The 19577-nt window shown below is 39.1% G+C and overlaps 1 protein-coding gene across 1 annotated transcript; it reads left to right on the top strand.

Moving 5' to 3' along the window:
- The first annotated feature begins 358 nt into the window (after window positions 1–358).
- Window positions 359–17984, top strand: CCDC83 (coiled-coil domain containing 83). The gene is made up of 10 exons (XM_058800669.1): window positions 359–465; window positions 2602–2686; window positions 5839–6007; window positions 6626–6793; window positions 9576–9667; window positions 10824–10892; window positions 13535–13656; window positions 14685–14764; window positions 16273–16424; window positions 17138–17984. The coding sequence occupies exons 1-10, from the start codon at window positions 380–382 to the stop codon at window positions 17321–17323; spliced, it is 1209 nt and encodes a 402-aa protein (XP_058656652.1). The 5' UTR covers window positions 359–379; the 3' UTR covers window positions 17324–17984.
- The last annotated feature ends 1593 nt before the right edge of the window (window positions 17985–19577 follow it).

Genomic DNA, 19577 nt, shown 5'->3' with positions numbered 1-19577 from the left:
AAACAAAGGACTGGAAAAGGAGCAGCTTCTGGTTTGATTTGCAAGAATGTAAAAGACAACCTGTAGCAAGGGATGCAATAAGTAATGGTGGTAGAGCCCACTGTATCTACCCAGGTATGCATTACATATATATATGTATATATATACACACACATATATATGTATATATATATAGAGATATGGGCTTGAGTGCTACCCCTGGGAAGGATTGTTGCTGCCAAAAACCCAGTTTGGTTTTTTTTTTATTTCAGAACTGTTACAAGCTTGTCAAATGTGACAAATGCCAGTGAACACACAATGTTTTGTAAATTATTCATCTCTATACTTTTTTTCCCTTCACTTCTAGCACATTAAGAAAAAAACCCCAAAAAAAAAAAAAATGGAAGAGAGTAAGAAAAAGAAGAAACCAGAAGAGCAAGTTCAAGAGCCTGAATCTGATTTACCAGAATCCTTACTAGATTATCAGTAGGTTTAATATATTTTAACTTTTCACTCATACAGAATATGTGAATAAAGAAAGCAGATAACAAAGACAACTTACACAATTTGGAGCCTGAGCTGATTATTTGAGGTTTTGCGGCTATTTCAGAAAGGTTCGCTTTTTAAAATGTAGCTGTAAGAAAGCAATTAAACGGGTCAGAAATTTTATGCCATTAGGCTATAACTTGGGAAAAAATATTAAAACCAAAAACCCTGACATTTTTTCTGTTAGTAGCAAGCTTTTGATCAGCATATGCTGAAGTTGCAAGATCACATTTGGCTGTATTTTTTAGGATTCCTTGGGGTTCGTGGAGGTTTGTTGTCACTAGCCAGAACCTCAAGACTTACAGTTTGCTCTCTTCCTTGGTGCAGCTGAGAGCAGAGAGTGAAGTGTTTTATTTTGAAAGTAAGAGATGGATAAATGAAAGGTCTCTTAAAATCAAGCAGAGGAAAATAAGAGCCAAGGGGGAGATATCTGAAGCAGTTACAAACCTGTTCAACTTACTTGATTTCTGGTCTCTTGAGTAAATGATTAAAAGGAGAAAAAATAAGCTTCATGACTTTTATCTGAGACAGAAATTGAAATGGAAATACCTCAGGAACACCCAGTATCCAACAATTATCAGCATTTAGGGAGCAGGGAGTAGTGCCTCAGTGTGGAAATGACAAGTGGAGTAAGCAAACTAAAAAGGATGCTCCTGTAGTTGTAGTGACAGCTGTATGAGTTCACAGGGTTTATGTGGGATTTTCTGTTTCATTTTACAGAGCACAGAGTACAATTTTCCATAGTGAAATAGCCTAGATTTACCTGAATCATATCACAAACAAATACCTTCTGAAAAGTCCAAAACTAACTCACCTATTTTGTGAAGGAATAAGGAAACTGTATTAGTGGGCTGAGAAAAAACCAGTACCACTTTCTGATAAAATTATTGTTATGCATATGCTAATATCCAAGCAAATGACTCATTTGTCTGGAGTCTTCCACTGAAATAGGTGCTTCATTGAAATGGAATATGTAGTTTCTACAGCAACAGAAGGGGGAAAAGGGAAGAAAAGTATTCTTCTTGCTGTTTTTATCTTTCTGCCACTCTCTTATCTGTCCCTCTTATTCTTCCTTTCTTTCTCTTCACCTCTGTAAATTCTCTGTACTACTTGACTGATCAAAGGTGGATAATCATACAAGTGAACAGCTGTCACATTCCCCTTTAGGATTTATCGAGTATGTAGGATTTATTTAACTTTGATTCCTGTTTTTTATTTCCTTGCACTGAAGAATGGTCACTGTTCCTAGGGAGTTTGTTATTTTGCATTTTCATTAAAGTTCTTCATTTCAGCATTTCTTAGGAACAACAATCTTATGATGTGCTTTTGCTGTGGCCATGACCACTGTACCCTGGTCTAGTCTCTCTCTAACTAATATCCTTCTACTTAATAGAAAACCTGAAGAATACCTTGGAGCTGACACCAATACACAATGCACTGACACCAGAGGATGCAAATTTAGTAAACTGCAATTTGCATGATTCAGTGATCCAAACTTAGCAAATTAACTAGGAAATTAATTATCTTCTTTTGAAACAGCTGAAATCAACAGAGAAGGGAAAAACTCCCAAAACCACAAAAAAGCACTCCAAACCCTCAAACTAAAAACTGAGAGAAGAAGAACTGTTAAAAGAATAAAAGGTTTTATGATAATTGCAATACTATTGCACCACATGATGAGTGAATGCTGGGAACAGAGGTACAGAGTGCTAGAGTAATACTTTTTGGAGCATGAATTACCTTGTCCTGAAGGTGACCTGTGTAAGAGGTCAGCTAAACCTCATGCAGAATGAGCAAACCAGCTCCAGCCTCTCAGGAGGCTACACAGGAACAATAGACCCACGGAGTCTGCTGATCTGTAGGGCTATGAAATCCAAACTAACATGCAGGCCCAGATGTATGTGGGAAATAATTTCTTTATGTGTAGTAAGCAGACAGTGGTATTTACCCAAATAAGTCTAGCAATATGATGTGAAAATAAACATTTTGGTAGTATTTACATTTAATCTAGCTTAAATAGCGTTCCTTTCTCTAATTTTTTGTAAGAATGTCTCTTTCTTTACTCTCTCTTCATAGCATTGCGGCCAAACAAACAGCAATTGCATGGGTTTTGTTTCATCTGAAAGGATTGGAAGAAAAGCTCAAAGAAGATATTAAAAAGGTAAGTTACTATACAACAAATTTTATTTGTGGTATTCTTACTCATAGATTCAGTTTTATTCTTTCCATTTGAATACTACATACTTTAAAATTAGTTATTGCAGTGCATTTGTTACAGTCAATGAAACTGGAGTTAGTGAGTCACTTTATCTGCTGAAAGTTAAAGTGTTACCTGAATTAAATGTGACATATAGCATGCATGTCCTAAATGTAATATGCTAAAAAGAAGCTGCAGGAGTAGAACATTACAGAATAGGACAGAGGATTAAGGTAAAGTGAGTTCAGTGCAGGTGCTTTCCAATGCACAAGAGATCCTTATAACCACCTACATATTTTAATGGAATCACAGAATTGTTAAGGATGGGAAAGACTTCTCAGATTATCAAGTCCACTGTGTAACCCAGCACCATTGTGTTCATCACTAAAGTAGTCAACAAGTGCCACATCCATGTGTCTTTTGAACACTTCCAGGGATAGTGATTCCACTACTTTCCTGGGCAACCTGTTCCAATACCTCACCACCCTTTCAGTGAAGAAATTTTCCCTAGTAACCAATCTAAACTTGGCACAATTTTATTTTTCTTTTGCCCTCTTACTTGTTGCATGGGGGGAGAGACCAACCTCCACCTGGCTACAAAGTCATTCCAGGTGGTTTTAAGGAGAGATAAGGTGCCACCTGAGCCTCTTTTTCTCCAGACCAAACATCCTCAGCTGCTCCACATCACACATGTGCTTTAGTCCTTTTATCAACTTTATTTCCCTTCTTTGGCATTTTTCTCTGCAGCAAGCACAGGACAGCAAGTCACCTTTCAGTAGGTACCTTTCCTGCAGTACATCAGATATGCCTTTTAACCAGTCCTACAAATATTCTTCAATATTTCAATGCATGAAGAATAAATGGTATAAATTTAATTTTTGTTGGTAGTATTAGCAGATCTAACCAAGCACTGGGAATTGCTAAGCTTCTTTGAATCCTTCTGAGGATTGCACAGGTTTCTGTGAGAATCTAGTTATTGCTGCAAATGTAGTTACAATAAAAATTGAATAAAGGAGAAAGACCATCATGCTATTTGCTAGCTGTGATTTCTAGCACTGATGGATGAAGACACACTTTCTCATGGATTAATAATTGTTTGGGTAACTTTTAGAACAAGGTTGTGTAACTACTGATCTCACCTGAGTGACACTTTAAAGAACCATGCATATGAGCTGTATATAAACAGCCATAATATGGCATCTGGTAACTGTGAGCAGTGAACTTTGAAAATAGATATTAGAGAGTCATCTATTGAAATTAATTGAAAATGCTCAAAAAATCCTTATTCTGCATCATGTTGCAGCCTGCACTTCATAGCAGTGAAACATTGAAACAACGCCTCTCTGTCTTTCCCGTGCTGATGCTTGCCGTGCTTTTATAAGCATCCATCTGTTCAGCTCTCTGTGGTACTTCTTGCAGTCTTGTAAGCCTGGATGGTGTTTCATTTGTGGTTTAACTATCACTGGAAGTGGCAATTGCTCTTCTTTCTGCAGGCATCTGAAGGCTTTTATGATTATTGTTGGGTGTTTTGTCTCTTGGGATTATATTGCTGGATTGGAGGGTGGTTCAACTGCCTTGTTCAGAGACACAGAGCAACAGCATAAGGGAGACCCCTCAGTTGGTATCCCCACTTTGTGACCCCTCAGTGGGTCTCCCCAGTTTGTTTGTGTTACTGACAGCCAGTTCCTGTGAAGGGCTCACACTGACAGTTTATGGAGTAATGCTCTTTATTAACATAAAGTTAGATTAAGTTTTGAGGATTTTCAATGATAGTATCTCTCTGCAAAAGCATATCAAAGCAACACACAGACAAGCTCTAATCCAAAGTATTCAGTGCTCACAGAGCATGGTTCTAACCCAATAGGTGTCCCTCTGTGGGGGAGAAGACAGATTCAGCCTCATGACTGATCCCAGCAGTTACGATGGACTTCCCAAACTTCTCCCCATTCCTAACTTACTTTTATACTATTTCTTTATGTTTAGGCAGAGCTTGAGTGACTCTAGTTATTCATCTTCTTCTCTCTCCCCTGGCTGACAGGTGTTGTGCTGTTTGTCAGCTACAGCGTGCCATTGAGTTCCCTTCCCTGCAAAGATTTCTGTGCAGCCTGGCCACGGTGTCTCCACCCTGTTCCACCCTCTGTTCCATGCCCTTAGCAGGGGCTGTGGTTGCAGATTGTAGGGCATCATCATGGAGTGGGTTTCGAGCATGCCAGCTGCATTCCATTCAGATAGTAGCAGCTGCATTTTAGTCTATAATTTCCCTACCATCCAACTTCTGTTAGGATGTGAATACAACTTCCTAGTTTCCTATAATTTTACTCCCAGCTATCTTTCTACAGTTATTCCCCCAATTTGCTGCTAGTTCATGGTCTTTCAAGGACTCCATGTTTTGGATTGAGCAGGGTACTTTAAGGCATGGGTGAAGTGCTATTGTTTTAATTTAATCATGTTTTGACAGTGCTTTGAGCTCCATTCTTTATTTCCTGCTTAATGTTTGTGAGTGGTTTAGAGTTAATCCTAGAAGTGAGGAATGCTTGAGACTCTTTCCACTGCCTACTCACTGTTATTTACTTCCCACTTGTTTGCTCCTGTGTGGTATCCTTTGGGAGCAAACATACACAATCTGGATTTCAAACAATCTGAGCGAGAGGGTCATGGCCAGGGGTTATGATCCCAGTTGTGGTTTCAGGACGTATTACTCATTTCAGCTCTGACAAGACTCTTTGCTGTGGTTATATGCAAGTGACCTGATTGTCTCATGATTTTTCTATATGAAGATGGTACATTCTCATGAGGAATGTCCACAGGAAGCAAACAGCTCCTGCATAGAAACATTGTTATTAAATTGTCTGCAAGGACCTTTCTTTCCAGGCAATGGAGGATTATTGGTGGGCTGTACCCAGTACAGCTGTCATTGGTCTCTCATTTCCTTCCAGTGGTCTGAAGTTACTGAGGAAATATCTGAGCCTTGCAAATTCTCCCTCCTGCTCTAACCTTTCAGAATATGAAGCACAGGTTGTTCTTGCATTTCATCTGGCACTAGGGCATATTTTCCTTTTTTTCTAAAGTTTTTCACTCTGAAAACATTTTAATATCAGCTATGTCTTCTTCCTTAGAATGTTGTTCTGAAGGAAGAGCAGAAGTTGCTTATCAGCCGCTTAGTAAGGCAAATAGAAGAAAAGGAAAACAAACGAGATGAGAAGGGGATTGCAACCAGGGATGATGTGGAAGAGTCACTGAAAGCAGTTTTCCAGTTTGTGAAGGACAAAGAACAACTTCTTGAAGGTAAATTGTGTGCTGGGGAAGTGTGGTTTGCAGTTTACACACTTGGGATTAAGTACATGTTGATGTTGTTTTGCAATTTAAGTAGAGATTCAACTTCTTTGTTGTATAAAAAGTATCAATACTATTCCTCTCCCAAAATTGGGCTCTCTGAGTTTAGTAGGAGATTGTGGAGGGCTTATAAATCAATCTGTCCCTTCCAAATGATGTATAGTATTGTGCAAGTACAGAGGCTTCCTCTTTTTTGAAACTCACGAAAGTCCTAAGCACTGGATCTACTGAGGATTAAAAATAAAAAATTATTGATGGAAGGAAAAAAGACCAGTTTTGAGTGTTGAAAATTCCAGCTGCCATCCCTGCGATTCTCTGTGGGAGACACGTGACCTTGGTTACAACATTTTGGTGAGAACACTTGTCTCTCTTTGGAAGAATAAGATCAAGCTGTTTTCAGCAATGCTAGTGGCCCTAGAAACTGTGTAAGGCCATCAGGTTGTGATGTACTATAGTGTGGAAGAATCCCCCTTCCTTTTCCATTCCCTATGAAAAGACCTTTCTTAAAGAAGTTGACATAGTAAGAATTATCAGTTCAATAAATCAGTTTTGACATTGTTATTTTAATAGATCTGCGCTCCCAAATTGAAGAAACAAAGAAAAAAATTGTAGAAAAGCAGCGTGAGAGAGATTATTGGTTGGAGTACAAAAATGTCGGAAGCAAAATACATGCTGAGAGGATTAGCCGTCTGGAAAAAGACATTGCAGATGTCAAATATGAACTTGAAAGAACTGAAGGTCAGTTTACAACTGGTGTAATGCAAGTCTTACAGGGGCTTTGCATATTGCCTGCAGGAATGAAATGATAAAATTAATTTTAGATCAAGTTCTAGTAGCTTCTATCAACTTTTCTAGTAATTTGCATGAACTTTTCTAAGTGCACCTAAGATGGGCTGCATAATCCTGAAAAATAGAATGACTCCCTTTCTTTATTTCTCTCTCTGTAAAAGTTCCTTTATTAAAGAAATTGGTAAAGTTTACAGAAATGATGACACTTCAAGAAACTGATAAGCTGGTCCTTTGATGGTTTTCTTGTAAAATACAGGCAACCCATTAAAAAAAAAACAAGTTACTGAGAAGGATAGCAGTTTTTTGTAAAAATAAGTCTACACATATTTAGGTCACCTACACAGAGGGCTCCCTTAGCAGTCATACTTGAAAATGTTGACTCTGCTGCTGTTAGTTCTCATCATCTACAAGCACTTCACATATTGAAAGCCCCTTTGACAGGAAAGCAGTATGAGCTCATTCTTGGAACGGTCTTTTCTGTGGAGCGCACTGGTTTCCATGCAGGACTAGAGGGAGCTCTTTAGCCAGTGGTCTGGGCCTTTCCTCCTATTGCACTGTGTGAGGCTCTGCAAAATCACCCACAGGCACCCAGACACACACTGAGAACTGTTTCAGCCCTGTCACAGCAGTGCAATTCATTTGAGAGCTTATACATTGTGCTGTGAGTGCTTTACAAAGATTTCTTTATTACTGCATTATTTAAAAATAATTTAAATATTTTGCTGTTACATAAGCCATGCTTCCAACAGGAGAAGGATGTCCTGGTTTTCTTTCTTTATGTCCCTCTCAGTATGCGTGGCTGCAGCCAAGCAGCTGGTAGTAACAGGCAGTGACACTGCTCTAAGGGTCTCTGTATATTCTGTGCCAGCCATTACCAGGCATCAGCTACTGTGAATAAGCTATCTTTTTGTCTCTCAAAACATATTTTACCACCATTAAGATCTGCTCTGTGATTTCTACATTTCCAGATACCTTGCTAGATATCCACGTCTGTATTCAGGAGAGGTTGGGGTTTATTCATTTTCCGTGTTCTTAATTGATTTAAAATTTCTCTATATTGCTGCTGAAATATGAAATGGAAAAGAGAATGGGCTGTTATATAGAATGCCAATAGGGATAGGCAGTCTGATCTCCTGCATGCCACAGGGTACAGAATGTTGTGGTTTAACAAAAAGTCATGGTCCAACAGAAATGTATTTATTGAAAATCAGTTATAGTGGTACATATGTAAATGCCCTACATAACATACTGGAAAATGATGCTGACAGTACTGGATGTTTACCATACTATTCTGCTTAACTCCCTAAAACTGAACCTAGAAAGTGTCTGGTGAGTACAGCCTTCCAGCAGAAATCTATCTTTCAATCTATCAAGCTTTCTGAGCAAGGCAGCAACAAATTTGGCTTGCTCACGCCTTGAATGTGTAACAAGCTTAGAGAATAAGCATAGGTAAGCAGGTATCTGTCTCTGTGTGTACCACTGAAGGGCTTGGAACTGGCACAGTTCATGGTTTCTGGTGGTGACATTTTAAGCAAAACAGCTGGAGAGGAGAGCAAGCAAAAGAGAGCCGCAATTTAGGTGATGTGTGGGGAAAACAGTGTTGCAGTGAGGGGATTAGGGAAGATAGCCTCTTTAGCAACTGTTCAGACACACACTTCCTCCTTTTTCATTCTCCAAGTACAACTCAGGTTATTTAGCTATTTGAAATAATGGAAGAGTGAATTCATTATAGTATGGAAGTCCTTCCTTTTCATTCTGCCAAATCTAGATGGTGGAGTCCAGCTTCCACTGTGTTAAATTAATAATTAATGCACTCCTAATACACCTTTCATATTTGACTGCCTTTGACTCCACAGTGCATGCATAAGTAGATATTTGTTTGCAGCTAGATCAGAAATAGGCTGTCTGCAACACAAGTGTAGTAAAAGACTGAATTTCAACCATTTGAAATAAATGCGCTATGCCTTCCTTCACAGAAAATTACTATAATCTCATTCATTCCTTCAGAAGGAGGAAATATCAAGCAGGAGTGAGCTATTTAGAAGAGCAAAAACAAAAGAACTAAATGGAAGGATGAAATAATTAAATAGCAAGTGACTAGAACATGAATCCAAACCTATTCAGTTCAGTGTAAGACACACTTTTTAAATAATGACCACAAGTAATGATAGAAGCAAATCATTGTGGCAATTGCCACATTCTCCATTTTGTCCCGCTGTCAAATTAGAACCTCAGAGTCTTAAATAAGTCAGAAAATTTATTAGGCACGTTATAATAACTATCTGAAAAAATGTCATGTGGAGAAGGAGATCCAGTATGCTTCTATGTCAAAAAAATAAATTTTCTAAGCAAATCTCTCATATGGCTCCAGGAGCTCTGCTATTGATAGAGACAAAATTTAATGTTAAGATGCCAGTATTTTAGCAGAGAATTGCTTAGATCACTGCTCAGTTAGCAGTGAATTGCTCCGCTCTTGCAGTTGTGAACAGAAATGTGTAATTTCTGTTCCACTTCCAATTTCCAGTTTTGTAGTTAACACTACTGTTCTTTGGGTTTGGAAGGAGAAATTCTTTAGAAAAGGATATTTGAATCCTTCTCTGTGGAGTATCTGCCCAGGTGACACTCACTGATAAGTTGCAGTTTAGTAATGGCATGTCAGTTTTCTATATGTTATCAGGAAAAATTGATGGCAAATAATGATTTCTGATTTCCCTGTTTTTTTGTTTTGAAGAATATTATAGCAAAGCTTTGGAAGTTGTGAGAGAGGAAAATCAGAAAATGTTTGACAGGCACATGAAATTACTCAGTGAAGAAGCTCTTAAGGTATTCTTTTTGCTTTTTTTAAAAACTCCTGTGTTACAGTTGGGGTACATGTACTCTGCATTATTAATTATTTTAACTCATATTAAGACTTCAAACTTTTTTAATAAATTGAGAGTAAAATAACCTGCAAATCCTGGTACATATGGATTTGGTTACTGCTATACATATATGTACCTTTTTTTTTCTTTCTACCAGAATAACAATGGGTAGATATGAGGGCATTTTACAAACAGTGCACAGGAAACTGGGGCACCATGCACTGACAAGGCTTGTTTGAGAACATGTTGCTTTTGCCATGGCCTTGATTTTGACATTTACACAGATTTCCAAAAGCAGTAATACACCAATAGATTGCATGAAAATATACTTCAATTTGAAAAAAAAGGGTTTCACTGTACTTGTAAAGTACAACATTTTTTAAATGTCACAATAGTGCAGTCTCAGGAAAATATAGGTTTATTGATTCACTATGATTTTGTAATCTCTGCCAGCTCTGATTTGAAAACATGGTTTACAAATAGTTCTAGTGACAACTTCTTACTTTCACAAAATGCAAAGCATACTTCAGTACAAACCACTAGGCCCATTAGATTTTTAAATTCCCTGACTTCAGTGCTGGAATTTCCAGTCATGTGAGAACATAATCCAGAGGACTGTGTTTATGGTGATCTGTTGGGGCATCTTCCCCCTCACTTCTTCCTTTCCACTTTACTGACATCAATAATTAAATTGTAGCCTGGGGTCAGACCTCTACATGCTTAGGTCACTTGTTGTAGAGCAGTACTGCCTCATTTGGGATTTTACTTGGGATTCTTAATAGCTGAAGGTTTGATTTTCTGAAAGCAGTAAGACTTGAGCAGTAGTGGTACACAGAAGAATTTATTAGACAAAAAGGGAAATGTCCTATTTTAATATGGGAAATCAAAAATATTGCTAAATTGCTTGACATATAATCTGCTCTAGGCAGAATGATAGAGGAGAAACATCTGGCCTTGTGAAGTAAATCCCCTTGTAATCCCTCAGAGGATGCTACAGTCTGTTGTGTAGATGTGTCTTAATTATTTCCTGCTAAAGAGCAGACAGCTTTTCTTTATAGTGTGCAGGACTGTCGAAGTGTTGCTCTCCGATGGGATTATTTTAACTTGTGTTTTCTCAGAATGCTGTGGGGTACTTAGACAAGAACTGTCGCAGAGAGATTGAAGAGAACGAGTGGCTAAAAGAAGAGGTAAGAGGATTGCTTGCCTGCAGTTTATCATGGCGCTTCATGTTTAAAATAATGTGGCCTATGGTCAGAACTGTTTCCAGTCATGGGCCTGGGAGACTTCTTTTGGCAAAGGAGAGCAGTTTTCCAGTAATTAATCTGTGATCCTCAGCAGAAAGCAGTGCAATGTGGTGAATAAAGGTAAGAGGTGAACATCTGCTTTCACAAATGGAGGACCCCCTTTCCTGCCCAAGCTGTTACATGAAGGACTACAATGTTCCATACAATTACGGGTCTTTATCTGTGGAGACTGGGATGCTATAAAGGATCAACCAGGTAAGTAGCTGAAGAGGGGAGGTTTGAATTGCATTAAAGTTCCAGTGCTGCTGTATTGAAAGAAAATGGATATGGATGTTGGAAATATGTTCTGAGAAATGGCTTGAGACGACATGAAATGGAATGTCATAAAGAAACCATGGGGACTCTACACTGAAGAAAGGAAAATCAAAATCATATATGGCTCTAATTAATTGCTTGATAGCTCTTACACTGACCTTTAATGACAATTTAGAGCTCTATATTAGATAGCTGTAATTTTCTTGACAAGAAAATATTTTTGTGTGCCAGATTTAGGAAAATAATTTTTTCCATAGTGAAAGTTTGATTTTTTTTATTCCAGTCAATATAGGTTCTTTGTTTCAATCAAATCTAAGCATGAGATTGGTGAGTGAAATGCCTTTCCTCACTTTTACAGCCTCACAGTTGAGAGCTGAGCAAAACTTTTTGGAAAGTTAATAAATGTACTTCTTACTTTTCCATGCCACATCAACAAACCTGGCAGAGGTTCTTCATTTTCGTTACTAATTTAAGGTACTTGCCAGGATGCAGGGACACAGCTTTCCTTCTTCCCCTTAATGAGCTCTGAGCATGCATCTTTAACTTTCCAGGGAGGGTGTCCAAACCACAACTTCTGAAGCAATGAGGGTAAGGAAAAGAAATGGGAAAGAATTAATGTTTTATTCTGTATAAACAAACAGGAGCTCAAATCTACACATCCCATCACTGCATGAGTATGAATTCTCTTCCCTTCTCCCTGTCTCACTGAACACTTACAGGTTTTACACACATTAGCAGTGCCAATAAGAGAGCACTTTGGAGTACTCTTATGTCCTGACAGGCCTTCACCTCAGAGCTGAGGGATTTGGATTTCTTTCTTCTCAAGCAGAAGTTTCCTACGTTATGAGTTACTTTCCTATGTTGCTACTTTCCTGTTATGAATTACTGCTTTGAATTTTGGGCAAAAACAAAACTATTATCACTAACTTCTCCGGTCCTCTGAATTCACCCATTCATTTTCTCTGCTTTTCTTACATGGATGAAATATTTTCTCTCAGACTAATGTTTATATGTAGCTGACAGACTGTTTCAGTGTTTCCTTTGGGGGTGATAAACCAAAAATTTTAGTTTTGTCTCAGTTCTTTTTTTTTATTTAAGTTTGGCCACTGAACTGAAAAATGACTTACCAAAATAGCTCTAGATTAGTTACCTCCAAAATTAAAACAGATTTGGAGACGTCAGTCACATTTTTCCATGGTTAATCTGTGACACCAAGATGGTGCAAAGCTGCATCACCTCACTGTGCCAAGCCACATCCTGTTACTGGTTAATTTCTAGTAATTTTCACCTTTTTAATCCTTGGGAGAAGTTGGAACTAGTTTTAACTGCCAATTTGGATTATTGTAGCTGGGTTAATTTGGTTTTGATGAGAATGGACGCTTTCAGATCGCTTGGTACTTCTCTTGAACACATGCATTATGGCTAAGCTTTCTGGGAAGATCTTTCCCATAGTATATTCCCTTTCCCAGTAAGGGGGTAAACACTTGCTGGTACTTATGCAGAAGTGGGAGGCATTGTGGGAACTGAATAACCAGCATCCTTTGGTCAGTATATCTCCACACTGATAAAGGGCAATTGCCAGTCTGAAAGCAAATAGTACCTGGGGCTCAGCCAATGTCACAGAGCCATAGAACATCCTGAGCTGGAAGAGGCCCACAAGGATCATTGAGTCCAACTCCTGCTCCTGAAAAGCCCCCTGAGAGCATTGTCCAAATGCTCCTTGAGCTCTGTCAGCCTTGGGGCTGTGACCCAGGGGAGCCTGTTCCAGAGCCCCACCACCACCCTCTGAGGGAAGAAATACTGTGGTAACTTGGACTGAAAACTTCACTAATTTTAGGTAAGAAGGTTTCAGGTATAGGAAGAAATTAGAAAAACAACACTTGCTGAGTAAGACCCTGACTTTACCTCTGCAAAGAAGCTTTTCCTCTCTCAAAACTCTGATGTGAAAGCAAAAAAGAAAAATCTAGAGCTCCTGTCTAGCAGACGTCTTTGACTGTACAAGAAAATTTTGCTGTCAGGGTTGCATAGCCCAAATGTGTGGCTGTGATTGACACACATGTGCTGTGACAGTAAAAGGGTTCTAATAAAGGTGTGAAAGAACCAGCGAGTCCTTCCTTTTGTCTGAAGATGTGTCACTGTGTTTCCCCACCTAATATGCAATCTTGCTGATATAGCTGCATTTTTCCTAGGTGTGTGCTGGTAAGGTTGTTGCTATCAAAGCTTTACAAAATTCTAAGACTTTCTTTTATTCTTTTTTTAATTGTCAAAAGGTTCAGATCTACCGAAAGGAAGAAAAGGATTTGAAAGCTTCTGTCCAGCTCCTGGAAGAAGAAAATACCAGTTTGGTGGCAAAACTGATTGATATCAAACTTCAGCATCTAAGAGTATCAGGGTAAAATAATGCTTTCATGGATTCAAAAGTGATTTTTTTTTGTTTTTTAAATAATGCTCCTGTCTGCCTCTAGAGCTGTTTAGGCTCTCCCACATCAAAGCCAAGGTAGTCTCCTAGTTGAGGAAAGACAGGATTTGACTGAGTATACATGGGAGCAGTATCTCTGAAGGATGACAATAAGATTGTGATTCCTCAAGTACTGAATTTCAGGGAAGAAACTGGCTCCTTAATTAATCTACTAAGATTTAACACTACTCACTTTATATCACTTAGGCTTGGAAATAATTTCTTTGTGTTGCAATTAATGGTCTCAGCCCCAGCTTTTCAGACTAAGTGCTGAATAATAGATTTTTTTTTTCTTTACTGTTTGCAAAATGCTTAAGGATGTGAAGATTAATTTGCAAATATATAGGGGGTTTGCAATCTTGAGTGAAACAAATGACCTGACACTGAGAGAGGAAGAGACCTTGGGAAATGTCTGTCTGCAGAGGTGTCTGTAGTATTAGCTTCTTTTGTGTTGAAATGATTTAACTTTTTCCCTGGAGAGAGATTAATTTAGCTACAAAATGTCAACACTAATGGTGTCAAAAGCACAGTGCAACAATGTGAGAGATCCATCTTCAGTTTCCAGTCCCAGCTCAGTGATTTTAGCCATATTGCACAAAAAGTTCAAGTCTTAAGAAGTGACCATTTTTCTCTCCAAACTTTGGATTTCTTTGAAGTGAGAGCTGCCAGCTGTGGTCTGAATCTTGGACTGACTAGAGACTATAACATTTGTTTTCTTTTAGTCTCATAGACATAGTTGAACTAAGGCACTAAAAATAAAAAGGAGCAGCTTATTAGCCACTAAGCTACCTGGCTGCCTCCATTGCATTTTTGAACCATTGCGCTATTCTGCCTCTGTGGTTAAGCAGCAGTGGTTCTCAGAAAGGGTAGCCTCCCCCTCACCCCAAATCACTGCACAGGACAGATTAGAGAAAAAATTAGACTCCTATTATGGATTTCACTATATATTTTTTACTCCATAGGCAGTTGTTTCATACAAAGGAAACTGGCTTGCAAGAACTTCCTAAGGATGAAATGAAAAGGGAAACCAGAAAATATGCAGGTAATGCAAATGACAGCAGCTTATAAGAAATACTAAGTTACTAAACATGCACAGACTTTTTATTTCTGAAACTTTTTATTCAAACTACCTGTTTGGCATGGAGAACACCTTATTCCCCTCTTGATTGCAGCCACCACAGCCATAATAGATTGTAATTTGCATAAGGAGATAAAATCACAATCTATCTGTAATACAGTTTTTAAATTTAAATTGGTTTTAGATTGTGGAATATTATTACTCATCCAGAGCTACCCTGGAATACAGTTTACAGGATTGGCCATCTTTTATGAAGATATGAATCATATCCTAATCAGTTCTTTACTGATCCATATCATAACTTCATTATAGCTTGTCCCTGTGAGGACACTCTTAAACTCCATGTAGGCTTTCACTTTAAGTGTGCATGCACTTTGCAGTCATTAATCTAATACACCAGAGCTCAATTATAACTAAATCCCTAGCAAGAGGAGATGAAGCTACATGGAGCTCAACCTAAACTGAAAATTTTGGTAAGCAGTACTGAATTTTGGGCTGAATCTCCATCCCTTCTGGTAGGTGTGGCCAGGGAAAGGATATACTGTTAAGCAAGAAGGAGCAGGAGCCTGTGCTTATCTGTTTAGGGCAGACTCTGTGGGTTCCTAAGTATCACAAATTTTATTTTACATCTTTGTGTGAGTAGAAGAAAGAGGATGGAAAAAAGTAGAAGATAATTCTAACATATCTCTTTAATTAAAATTAAAGAGATATGTTAGAAAAATGGAAATCATACAGTTATGGATACATGAAGAAGTTTGTTGAAGTTCTGATCAGTCCCAGCCATAGGTGGGCCTTTTGAAACATCAGGCACCAGCGAACATGTTGACCAGAACTTCTGTATTAAACACATGTTAACTTTGAACACATTTGTTAGATTTTTGCAATAGTTACCTGGAGGATAAGGCTTTGTTTCAAGAAGCTGGGTCACAGTCACAGGCAAACCTGTAACTTGGCAGTCCATGTTCAGAAACCTCTGTATCATCTTGAGAATGAGTTAACTACAGATGTGATCTCTTTAGGGGAGTTATAAGTCGACTGTGTTTCAGGAACTTGTAGTTATGTACTACAGATACACAAACATGGATATAGAAGAAATTTATACTTGGTTTTGCTGCCTTTCTTATTCTTTTTAACTATTCAGGGCTCTACAGGATTTAAGCTGAACTGACAAAAGCTCATTTTTTTCCCTGCCCCCTCCTACAGATCCATTAGTTCTAACTTCCAATCAATTTCAGTCCCTGGGTCTTGATCAGAAATTGTGAACAAAAAACACATAAAAAACCCCAGTGTAAATGAGCATTTGGCTTGAATTGCTAATTAATTTGCTAATTAAAAATGCTACCAAGCTGTTCTTTGCATTGCAGGGGCTAAGCCATATTAAAGATTGCAGGCAATGCTCATATCAAGTACTGATTCTGACTTCCATAAGGCTTAACTATTACATATACTTCCTTTTTCTTCTCTTTGAAAAGCAAAGACAGATGGAAAGAGCCTCAGAAGTGCCTTTCCAAAGATTTGTTCTAAAAGAGATTATAAGAAGCCTCCAGACAGTGATGAACAATTGAGGAAAAAATTCTTCACTCCATCCCTGGACAGCTTGTTGGATGAAGAAGAAGAGTTCCAGGTATGAGCCAGAGTTATCAGGTCTTCCACTGACACAAACACACTTTAACACTTTCAGTGTGGAGCATGAGCTACTGTCAGGACCCTTCTATTTCCAGTGGTTATGGCATCCAATGTCCTTTACCTGCTGGGCTGTTCAGATGGATTGTAGTCTTCTGGTGATATTTGGGACAGTTAGGTCCATGCCCTTCAGATGCTGGGCCAAAAGAGCACATGGAAGTTTTGGATGCCTTCAGGCATCTCTGATACCATGAGGCATGTGTTTTGGCCATTGAATGATGTCCTAAGAATCATCCCATGGAGTGTCAGGATGAAATTCCCCTAGAAAGAATTCTGAATGTCACGAGAGATTACGAGGCTTGGATGGCAATGAACAGGTCCTTTAGAGTCTGTGTTGCACAGCAGCATTAAAGGATCAAGATTCCTTCAACAGAAAGCCAGGATGAAGGTGTTCCTGGGTGCAAACTTCAGGGTTGAGGCAACAGTGCACTGGTGAAAACACAGAGAAGAGGGCAGCAGGGCTGTAGCCTCCTAAAATGAGTTGGCTTGCAAAAGAAGCCCTTTATCTCTGACATTATCAAACACAGCCCCAGAGCAGCATCTCTACAGTTGCTTTAAAAATAAAAGTTTCTGGTTTTGTTGTTTTGGTTTTTTTTCTTAAGAATGGTTGCTTTTCTATGAAATTACAAATGAACCATATTCTTTCTTCTTAAGGCATACTCAAAACTGGGACCTCTGAAGAGAAAGCTGCTTTTGGTTGGAAAAGCTGTGCTTACTTGTAAGGAAACAGAAGAAGTGCCAAGCGGGAGCCACAGAGAAGGGCGTACTGTTGGTAAATCAGATGGGCGTATCACAGCTAAGATGATCCAGGCCTTATTTAAGGAAAATGATGAAAACTAGACAAGCTGTGCTCTTTACACAGAAATGTAACATTCTTAGTTCATTAAATATTTGATCTCTTCTGTGTGGCATGGGGCTTTGAGGAAACTATTTTAGAGTGCCTGAATCATGATTATAATTTTCCTGAGAGGTATGTCTGTGTGCAGAGGCTAATTGAAACGTTCCTTTCCGTACCACTGAGAGAGGTCTTGTGCACTCTCTGGGGTATTCAGTCCACATAGCACATATATCTACTAAAAGGTCTGAGCTAATATTTAGTTTGTGTGGTCTCCACTTGCAGATGTGGAATTCCTTCTTGATCAGACAATGAATGGGTAAATGCAGGCTGCCATAAAACACAGAATTGTTACAAAATACATAATGCTCTGCTAAAGCAGAATTAATTTTTGCAAGCATAATTCAACTATTGCTATAAATGGAGTGTCTGAATGCTTTTTTATCTGTCTCCACAAGACCCCTACTTAAATACACTGAAATAAACATAAATTAATTTAAAACCAATTTAAAACCAGCATAAAAATCTCTAAGGTCTGAAATATTTTGGCCAAATATATTGTGTAAGCCCTTATCCTTGGTTTGTGGCTGGTCCCTTTGAACATTTATCTCAGTGCATTGATGCAGTGGAGGGGCTCCCTCTGGACACCCTCTCAGCAGCACACAACAGGTCCTTCCCACATGTAGGCTCTGACCCATGCATTTCCTCATTAAAAACTTGTGACAGAATTGAATAATCAATTTTAACCCTTGAGAGGATAATCAGCTGTTTGGAATAAAGCTTTTAAAAAAACTTACTTTTTAAACAACCTGTATCTCTGTGCAGTATCTCAGTGTATCTGTAGTGCAGTGCAGGCACTTTTGGTTTTCCAAGCACGCTCAGCTGTTCCTGGCCAGCAGGTGTCTCCTTGGGCTGCAGGTGAGTCCCACTGGTCTCTGGGGTCCACCGACCAAGTTCCTCCGAGGCAGGGATCACAAGCAGACAGGTAAAGATGGCAGACTCCAGCTCACACTGACTCTCACCTCTCTGCCACGTGGTGAACAGTAAAGCGAGTTTGGACGTGCCCTTGCTGTAACCCAGTGGAGTGACTGTTAAGGCTGAGGTGATTCCTATCCCTTGTGTGTCCATGGAATGGGGATCTGCACTTGGGCTGTGTCTGCAGCCCCACAGACACCTCCCCTCGGCTCCCCTGCCTTGAGTGCAGTGCAAGCCCCATGAAATGGCTGACTTGAAAGAGAGATTAGTTCTGCTCAGTGATTAGTTTAGCTTCTCCTTTAGATGCAGAATTACAATGTGGCTTATACTGAATGGCTTTTCTGTTAAAGAAAGGCCTCTCCTCCTTCCCACCACTCCCAGAGGGGATTTTTATTTTCTGGTGGTGTAAATGTAGGGCCCATCTCTAGGCTTCTCTTGGCTTATGCCCATAATGCATAGCACCATGTGCAGGACATATGGCAAGACAACATCAACCTGCACCTTGGAAAAAAGACCCCTTGCCTCCTCCAGTCAGTTTAGCCTTTTCCCATAACAGCCTGTGTGGGTGAGAGGGAGTTAAAAAGAAATCCCAAACATGGTAATTAGGGTTCAAGCCACAGGCAGCCTGCACAAGCCAGAAGCAACAGCCTTCAGCAAAACATATTTAGTGAAGTGTCCCAAATCCCCTTGATTTCTACAGGATTAGCATTAAGGCCACTGCAGGGCTTTCATATGGAGAAAGCTGGGTCTTCAGCCCAAGGCATCTGGATTTGATAAATTCGTTACTAGCAAAATCTCTGAGAAATGAGCAGCATGTTGTAAAACAGGGGGCAGATCAGTCACTTTCTGGCAGCACAGCCAGTGCTTCCAAGCCCCACTTGGAGTTCACTACTCCAGTTAGGATCAAACTTATGGGAGTCACCCTTGTATTCCCAGCATTATGAAATAGCTTTTCTTTACTGTGTTACTGTTGCACAAGAGAGCTCTAGGATGCAAGCAGGGGTCCCACAATTATAATCCAATCTAAGCTTCAGATGAGGTGGAGTTGTGTGTTTAAGTAGAACAAAGCTCAAAAAAATTTGCAGTTCCAACAGGAAGAAAAAACCCAACAAGTATTCCTTGGAATTCAAAATTAAAGAAATATAAGCATCACTCAATTTGCATGGAAATAAAAACTACTTTAATAGAACTGAGGTCCATGAGCTGGAAGTGAGAAACATCAATCCATGAAATGTCTAAAAAGCACAATGAGGAGAGGTGTGCTGAGAGCCTGTATCCACTCCA

The sequence above is a fragment of the Ammospiza caudacuta genome, chromosome 2 (assembly GCF_027887145.1).
Source record: "Ammospiza caudacuta isolate bAmmCau1 chromosome 2, bAmmCau1.pri, whole genome shotgun sequence".
NCBI classification, from domain to species: Eukaryota; Metazoa; Chordata; class Aves; order Passeriformes; family Passerellidae; genus Ammospiza; species Ammospiza caudacuta.
Note: the sequence above shows the minus strand (reverse complement) of the source record. Positions and strands in the feature narration are given on the sequence as shown.

Excerpts from the sequence above, each read along its gene's own strand:
- CCDC83 (XM_058800669.1), top strand. The coding sequence starts at position 380 with ATGGAAGAGAGTAAGAAAAAGAAGAAACCAGAAGAGCAAGTTCAAGAG. Across the intron at positions 6,794-9,575 it reads TGAACTTGAAAGAACTGAAG|AATATTATAGCAAAGCTTTG; the intron begins GTCAGTTTACAA and ends TTTGTTTTGAAG. Across the intron at positions 16,425-17,137 it reads ATGAAGAAGAAGAGTTCCAG|GCATACTCAAAACTGGGACC; the intron begins GTATGAGCCAGA and ends TTTCTTCTTAAG.